Source organism: Alexandromys fortis, unplaced genomic scaffold, assembly GCF_014885135.2.
Source record: "Alexandromys fortis isolate MF-2015 unplaced genomic scaffold, M_Fortis_MF-2015_v1.1 scaffold_133, whole genome shotgun sequence".
Taxonomy (NCBI): Eukaryota; Metazoa; Chordata; class Mammalia; order Rodentia; family Cricetidae; genus Alexandromys; species Alexandromys fortis.
This window is the reverse complement of record NW_026068030.1, coordinates 197,030-206,069: the sequence shown is the minus strand read 5'-3', so window position 1 is coordinate 206,069 and position 9,040 is coordinate 197,030. Positions and strand designations below refer to the sequence as shown.

General features: G+C 41.8%; 1 protein-coding gene across 1 annotated transcript; it reads right to left on the bottom strand.

Moving 5' to 3' along the window:
- Positions 1–4,392: 4,392 nt before the first annotated feature.
- Tas2r60 (taste 2 receptor member 60) lies at positions 4,393–5,407 on the bottom strand. The gene has a single exon (XM_050164454.1). It carries the CDS (start codon positions 5,405–5,407, stop codon positions 4,442–4,444), a length of 966 nt encoding a protein of 321 aa, XP_050020411.1. The 3' UTR covers positions 4,393–4,441.
- Between the last annotated feature and the right edge of the window lie 3,633 nt (positions 5,408–9,040).

The window sequence follows — 9,040 nt, the reverse complement described above, 5'->3', positions numbered from 1 at the left end:
GAACTAAAACAAAACAAAAAAAAAAAAAAAAAAAAAAAAAAAAAAAAAAAAAAAAAAAAAAAAGATGTAGGTAACATATTAAATATCATCTACTTGGAAATTATAATGAAGTAGCCTCATCTTTTTCTTCCAGGTTAGAGTGCGAATTTGCTGGAGCACTGCTAAATCATCTTTTCCCTGGGGTTTACAGTGCTTTGCCTCTCATACATAGCTTTTCGCCCATGTACTGACTGATAGTGGTGGTCGCTCTTACACCACACTGCTTCATCTTTGTTTTGTTTTCACAGTACTGAAAATCTGAACTCAAGGCCTTGTGCTTAGCAGGCAAGTACTCAAGCTCTGAGCCCCATCCCCAGCCTGCGCTGATTTAAGGATGATAGCAGTCACTTATCCCATTTCTACCACTTACTAATCACAGCACAAATAAACCTAGGTCGCAATTTCCTTTTTGCTATGGTATTTAGAAGTCATGCATATAGGGACTGGAGAGATGGCTCAGAGATTTAGCACGCTTGATGCTCTTGAAGGGGGCCTGGGTTACATTCTCAACACCCACATGATAGCTCACAATTGTCTATAACTCCACTTCCAGGAGATCTGATGCCTTCTTCTGGCCTTGGCATATATTCAGGTAAAAACATTCATATAAATAAATACATAGTCAAGCATAGAAGTTAATATTCTAGCCCTGTACTTTATACAAACTAAAAACTCAGTAAATAAGCATTACAAATGTCACCATTGTAATACATGCAGAAATTGGCCAGTGAACAAAGGTAACAATAATAACAAATTATCATTAAGTATTCTTAAATGCAGCAAACTTTGCTTCTTATCTTTTGCTGTGAGCTCAAGCTCCAAATGAACTTGTCTCCATGGATAGGCCATTCAGATTCTAGGCTTCTCTTAGCTAATGATGTGAAAACCAAAAGGAACAAAGAAAAACGTATATAGGGCAGCCTGGAGAGGAAGACTGGGTGAGTAACAAAGGCAAAAACTGGCTTCTTATGAGATGTCATAGGAAGTACCTAATAGCCGATGATGCACAGTTGCCTAGCAACATGCTAATGTATTTAAAAAGGATGAACAGCTATCACAAAATGGTATGTGTACTCTCACCTCTACATTTTTTTTTATTCCTCCATGGTACATTCTTGAGATAGAAAATTAAACAAAGACTTGGATTCTAGAAAGTTAGCCCCTGACTTAATGAAAGGGTTATTGCTTAAACCTAGCAAAGGGTTATCGCTTAAACCTAGCCAAAGAGTCACAGGCAGCTCACACAAAGCCGAGCAGGCAAATGGCATGTGTGTCCTAGTTGGCTGTCAGGTGCCCTGGTCCATCTATTTAAGGCAGTAAGTGCTTATATACATTGCAGAGCACACATGGAAGAGCATCAGTTACCCATCCCTTTAAAAGTTAGTATCTCCTAGGAAATACACAGCATACAAATAATGGCACCATGAGGTAGAATTCAGGTCACAACCGGAGAATACTAACTTGCATATCTCAAAAGTGGGAAAGGTCAAAGCTTGGGGATCATACAGAAAGGCTTTGGTGGAGAAGGAGCATATGGAACAACCTTTAAAAGCCAAGAAGAAAGGCAAAACATTGACTAGGATTCGGACAGGTACATGTAATAGAAACGTTTCCCAGTGGCAAGGAGCAGCTTCAGGTTCACTCACCACAGTGACATTCCTAGTTCACTGAAACATAGGGTTCTCCTGGAAGATGACAGATTGTAGAGGCATCTGAGTGCATGTTCAGAGGCCTGCATTTGGTCTGATAGGCACCAAGAGCTGCTTATGTATTCTTGGAATAGATCAGAGTTTTGCCTTCCAGAGATTAGCGTGGGAATGGTAGTCATTTTAGTATAGCAATGTTACAATAAAATGCCTGAGGCTAGGCTGTTTTCTTTCATAACCGATATTTTATTGGTTGTGTTAAGATACACTGACAATTCATACATAATTATTAATACACATATTGAAAACAATCAAAAAGCCATGTATTATGCTATTTTTTTTCGAACAATGTTTCTAACAACTTTCCAATATAGAAACAATTCAGCACTTGGAAGTAAAGACGGAAGATTATCCTCAGCTCCATAATGGTCCTGACTAACTGAGCTGCATGAGACCTTATCTCATGTTAAGAGTACTTGCAGCCCTCGCAGAGGACCCAGGTTTGCTTCCCAGAACCCATATAGTAACTCAAAATTGTTTGTAACTCCAGTTCTCAAAAGATCTCACCCTCCTCTGGTCTCCATGGGCAACATACACACATGGTTCACAGACATACTTTGAGAAAAACCCTCATCCACATAAAATAAAAATAAATTAATCTTTTTAGAGTATACATACATATGAAAGAAATTTTCTTGAAGATAATATTTATTAACATCCTCAAATATTGATAAGCTATTACTTACGGTGACAATTTTATTATATATATATATAGTGCTAGGGAGTTGGTAGAGAAACAAGGAAGGAGTGTGTGTGTGTGTGTGTGTGTGTGTGTGTGTGTGTAACCTACTACATCCTTTCAGTTCTGCTGTGCTCAGGGATGACCTCTTGGATTTGGACAACCTATATGGAGTTCATCCCTGAAGACAACTGAGTCTCCTCTTAGTAACCATCAACCACCTGTATATCTTCACCTAGGGGTGGGACAATGTAGAATTTCCCCTGTTCATATTACCTTGCCCACAGTGCTGTTCTTATGCTGGTTTTGTTTAGATACCAAGTGGGGAATGAAAACTTAGAAGTTTGAATTTACCCCCATTTAAGTGGTAGAACAATGCTGTGCCAGGACAATGGGAGGGGCTAATAAGAACACAAGGAAAGAACACCGAAGGGAGGGAGAAGGAACCTGAATTTGCTGTGTGTGAAATGCTCATGAACTGGTAGGTGATAAAATTCAGCAAGTGGGAGAAAATACAGGTTTAGAGTTTGGTAATTACCCACCTGGAGGCCATATCTGAACAGGAAGGAGTGGGATGGGATTGGATTCTCGATGGTTAAGGGCATAGATCATAGCTAACCATGTTTGCAATCTTTTTCTTAACCCTTTACAAAGATTATGTAGAAGTTTTGTTTAAAAAAAAAAACCAGTTTCCTAAGAAACCATTTGCTATCAAGAGAGGTAGACACCAAAAGCTATAGGAGAATGAGGGTCAGGATAATGTAAAATGAGTAGGTGATCATATGTGTTCTTAGAGAAACACACTTCAATAGCTTGGAAGGAGGAGCAAAGGCAAGCTCAGCAAGGAGCTGGTTGGCAACTGGTCCCTTGATGAAAAAAACTAGGGGAGGGAATGTTTTTGTTTCTCAGAAAAGAAACTTCAGAAGAGTATTTGTTGCAGAAGAAAAGAGTAATAAAAAGAGAATGGTTGCAAAATGTAAAAGGACATTTTTTGTCTTAGTTGAAGGACTAGAGAAGAGCAATGTGGCCAAGAGCACAAAGGTCAATCTGAAAAATCCAAAAGGGATTTCTCTTCTAACACAGAGGAGCTGGGAGGAGCAGCCGCAAACAGAAAGTAAAGCTGTCTGAGAGATGTTCAAGGGACCAGAAGTTGAGAGATGTCTGTTTGAAGAGTTCAAAGGATAACGAGTGTAGGGAAGCAGAAATGCCGTCTGCAGTTCCTCAGTCTTTCTGTTCTTAAACCTAAGTTCCATCAACACAGATGATCTTGTCCATATCAAAAGCTTCAGCCCATCCCTATATCAACATAAGAGAAGGTAAATCTGAGCCACAACTGAAAATTTACAGAAAAGACTCAGAAATCAGACCGTTGCAGAGGACTTTGGTGATAAACGGATCCAAGACCCTGGCCTTTCAGAGGGATCTCAGAAGGTCATCTGAGAATATAAACATTCAAGATGGCGTACACTGCTGTACCCAAGCACCAAGTATACCATGGTCTGTCTAGAGAATTTAGAACAGGGACGACTTTGTTTTGTGTCTGATGATGGAAAGAAATCTCCGTGGCAAATGGCTAAACTGCTGAGAAGCGGGGAAAAGGGAAGAGTGGCTCACAGGAGTGCCTCCAGAGGGAAAGAAGAAGACATTATAAGCATCTTTTCCAGTCTGACTCAGCACTGGAATTATCATGTGGTGTGTGAGGGTCTCTTCACCCAGTTTCCAGGGGATAATCTTAACCTCCAAAAGATATATCACAGTGACTGTCAAAACTCTCTGGTCCTTTGATGACATCAAGCCCCACAGATAACATGATGCGTATCAGTGACTCTGTTCATTTTCAGGGTCTTGGAGGCCACCTTGAATCCTATTGCACTGAGGTTATTCATGGATCAGTATGTGTACTAAACTGGGAATAAATACCAAACATAACAAAAAAGAAGCTATGTTCCCTGCTCTCATGCCTTCTGACCAACTGTGCATGGTTATCATCAGCCACCATTCCAGCTGCCCCGGATCTTCAGCAGCATCTCCTCTTCACCGCTACCTTCAACCCAGGGTTGCTGAAGAGAATGACAATGGGGTGTATCACTGTGCACAGATGAACCACCACCTGCCACACCCAGTACCTGAATTCCTGAAAGGGTGTGCTGCTGGCAGAACTAAGTATCAGGGTCAGAAAACAGGAGATGAAAAGGATGATGAAGGAGAGGAGGATGAGGAGAGCTTTCACGTGGGCCTGTGCCCTAACATCCCGAAGTCCCGAGAAGGTCAAGAGAGTCTTCTTTGTGTGTTTCATCAAAGATACGAGGAGCAAAATCATGAAAATGCTAAAGATAGCAGTGGGGATTGTCCACATAATCATCTTTACGTAAAAGAAGTAGAATTTCTCTAATGAGACTCTTAAGCTATTCCCCGTGACATTCCAAGGTTGCTGGTCACTCTTTAGAAAGTTCTTATATATCAGATAATTGCCTATGAAACACAGGATACTAGTAAGGCTCGACATGCCCACAGCACTGAGTAGCATCCATGGTACCCACCCAGGCACCCTGAACTTTAGCCAGACAAAGACAGGGTGGGTTAAGGTTGAAATCTTCACACAATAGAAGAAGCCTAGCAAGGAGCAGAACCAGATGGTTACAGCAGTCAGGAAGTCCCACATTATATTTAGGAGCTGAATTACAACGTTGTATGGGAAGACTGTTGGATTCAGGAAAACATAAATATTCTTACCTATCACCACCCATTGCAGACAGAAGCGACCAGCTGCTAGACTGATCAGCAACATATTATGAGCTGACAGTGTTCTCCGGAGCAACCATTTCATGCCCAGGGCTATAATGATAGATCCATTGCCTACCACTGCCACCAGGCACAGCAGAATTAAAGTGATAAATAAAGTAGTAACTGTCTTATCAACAGTCTGACATTCCAGAACTGTGTGACCTCTGCTCATTTCTCCTGTGGACACGATGGGTCTCATGAAGGGCTACTGGTTGGTCTAAGAAGTATCTCCAATATGTTTGTCTCTCCACATGCCTTAAGTGTAGACGTGAAGCCAGAGGTGAGGATGCAGGCTCTCTGAGGAGAATGAAAGGTTTCTTCTTTTCTGAACAGATGCAAATATTGCCAAGGCTGAGTTTCCAAAGTCTACCTGCCTGCCTGTGAATTTGCCTGTGCTCTTGCCTATCCTCTACCCATTGTCAACATCAGTGTGAATAATGTATCAGGCCCTTGCAAATGGTGTCTCTTACATAGGCAGCTGCACTTCTCTAAGCTGATACCTAACACCACACACCTGGAGCTACTTGGTAATAAGATCTACAGGACATGAATCCTACTGAATAGCAGAGCTCATGTTCATGATGAGGGGTGATTGTTAGGTTCTCGACATTGTTCTAGATTCCCCCCCCCCCCCCGCAAGTGTTTAGTTCTTACAGCAACCCTCTGAAAGAGGTGCAGTAAGAATATCCCTTTGGGCTCGGTGGTAGTGGTAGTGCATGCCTTTAATCCCAGCACTCAGGAGGCAAAGGCAGGCGGATCTCTCTGAGTTCGAGGTCAGCCTGATCTACAACAACTAGTTGCAGGGCAGGTAGGGCTGTTACACAGAGAAACCCTGTCTTGAAAAAAAAAAAAGAAGGAAGGAAGGAAGGCAGAGAAAGAAAGAAAGAAAGAAAGAAAGAAAGAAAGAAAGAAAGAAAGAAAGAAAGAAAGAAAGAAAGAGAAAGAAAGAGAGAGAGAGAGAGAGAAAATAACCTTTTGACATAGAATCAGAAACTGATTCAAATTTCTCTCCTGAGAGAGCTTACTTAGCTGTAATAAGCTGAGGATTCAGCATCCCAGAACAGAGCAGGAGAGATAGCTACACAGAATGAAGAGGAAATTTCTCAAAAAAAAAAAAAAGATAATGTTCTCTTAGCAGTGACTTTCACAATGGCGTCTCAACAAGAGAGCTGTAAACCAATGGAACAGGCGTGAGCAGCCTGCTCAGAGGCAGGCTTCAACCCAAGTCCCACTTCTCACTGTGAGTGTCTGATTATGCCAGGGAGCCCCTGTTTCTTTATGTCCCTCTCTAGCAATGTGAAAAGTACTCATTCTAGTATACAGACTTTCCTTGCTGGATATGGCTGCGCAAAGATATCAAGGATGATTCCATAGACAAAAGAAGTGAAGCCTCAAGTAACGTTGTTTTCAAGACCAGCAACATTACTCACCCCTCCAACTTCTTCTACCTTAAGTAACTATGGATTCTATTTAGATCCGCATTCTTTTGCCCATTAAAGCTTTAGGAGAGTAGAGTGGGTCAAGGTAACTGCTTGCCAACAAGCCTGGAGACCTGAGTTCCTTCCCTGGAAACCACACAAAGGTGGAAGGAGAGAACCAGCTCCAGGAAGCTGTTTTCTGGTCTCCACATAGGACACCTTGCTGAGAGCGTGGGTGCACACATATACACAAACAAATAAAAACATTAAATCAAAAAAAAGATTACCAGGACTGGAGAAATGGCTCAGGAAGTGCTTGCCACACAAGTATGAAGATCTGAACTTTCTCCCCAGCAACCATGGAAAACTCTAAGATTTAATGAGAACCTGCAATCTGCCTGCTGGGTATGGGAGACACAAGGAACTCTGGGATTGGTCACCATTCTAGTCAGGGATGGGTTGAACTCCACGTTCAGGAAGAGATCCTATCTCAAGGGTAAAGGAAGGAAGGCACACAAAATTAGCACAGTGATTCTACCTTCCTGTGAAAATGCCACTTCCCAGGGAACAGCGTTCCAAACTTTCCTCTGTGTCTGGTTTCCTTGGCTGACTCTTGACTGTTTTCTACTGGAACCTGGAAAAGTGAGGCAGACTGGGTCTTTGAACTCTGAAGTGTGTGCAGCCACAAACCGTACAGGGTGGGAAAACTCCTATCTCTTCCTTCTTCCTCCTACACCGTGGATGGCTCATAAGATTAAGGATGTACAATTAACCTCCATTGCCTTAATAGGTATTTGTAAGCATCTCCTATTCCATAATAAAGGTATGAAGAGCACCGAGCTACAACAGAGAATTAGCTGCCATCAAAGTGCCTTCATGCACAAATCACAAACCACAAACATTTACTGTGCATATATTATGTGCAAATTAAATTCATTCAAAAAGCTGAGGAGTCTTTTATATTTAAATACATAATGCATTTTATGGTGTGCTCCTAACATTTACTTACTATATTTTTTTTTGTGTAGGAGTGTTTCTGCATAAATGTATGAACATGCACCATGTGTATGCCTGGTGCCCGTAAGAGCTTATCAGATCTCTTAGAACTGGAGTTATAGATGGCTGGGAGCTACCATGTGGTTGCTAGGAGCTGAATCTGAATCCTCTGCAAGAGCAGTATGTGCTCTTACCACTAAGTCATCTCTGCAGCCTCATATTCTACGGTGGTTTTCATCATTCCTGCTTTCTCTTATTTAGATTTGGCTTTTAGGTAGATGCAAAGTCTGATAATTTTGAGTTTTTCATAGTCTTTTTTTTTTTCTTTCATCGAGACAGGGTTTATCTGTGTAGCAGCTCTTGGCTGTCCTGAATCTCACTCTGTAGACCAGGTTGGCCTTGAACTCACAGAAATCCGCCTGCCTCTGCTTCCCAAGTGCTTGGATTAAAGATATGCGCCACCACCATTGGTTCATAGCCTGTATAAGAGTAAATATGAAAGTAGTTTGATAAGAATCTAGAATGATGTCCTGGATAGAAATTTTAACTCAGTGTTCTGCATTAGAAAGATTAAAAGGGAAAACGGCTGTCTTTTAAATGCTATGTATCTTTCTACTCATTCCCAAGAACTCTTAGAAGGGTTCAGCAGGGCTGGTTACATGATTTACCATGTAAAGGCACTTGCTGCCAAGCCTAACAAGCTGAGTTCGATCCCCAAGACCTGCATGGTGGAATGAGAAACCCTATTTCTCAAAGCCATCCTCTGGCTTCCACAGCCTACCGTATCACGTGCCCCCCATTCTCAACACATACGCACCATAAATAAGCATTGAAAATATTGTAGAGATGAATAAAATGCTGTGCTGTATGTCAGAAGAGTAAGGCAAAGGTAAAGGCAGTAGAAACACAAGGATGTAGCCTGGGAAGATAGCTTTATGGTTAAGGAGTACTTAGTGCTTGCTGCTCTTTCAGGGGGACCCAAAAACTGGTTCCTAGCACCCATGTCAGCAGGCTCACACAGCCCATAACTGGAGCCTCCTGGCCTTGGTGGGCATTCACACATGCACACGCACACACACACACACACACATACACAACACACGTAGTAATTTCAAAAGAAATGCACATATACTAAGTATTATGCTTGAGTTCCATCAGGAATTCACTTGAGGCCATGATGGTGTCTCTGGATGAAATGGTGGACTATAAAATGATCCCAGACTCCTCTCTGCCGCATTAGTGTACAGAACCAGGAAGGAGGATGTCATCAGAAACCAGCCACACTGGCACACCACATTTCAGACTCTAGCACTGTAAGAAATAGTCACGCAGTCTATGATACCCTGATGCAGAGCCTAAACCAAGCAAGACACAACTATATGCATATTTATTATTATAATCACGTTCACTTCACTGTT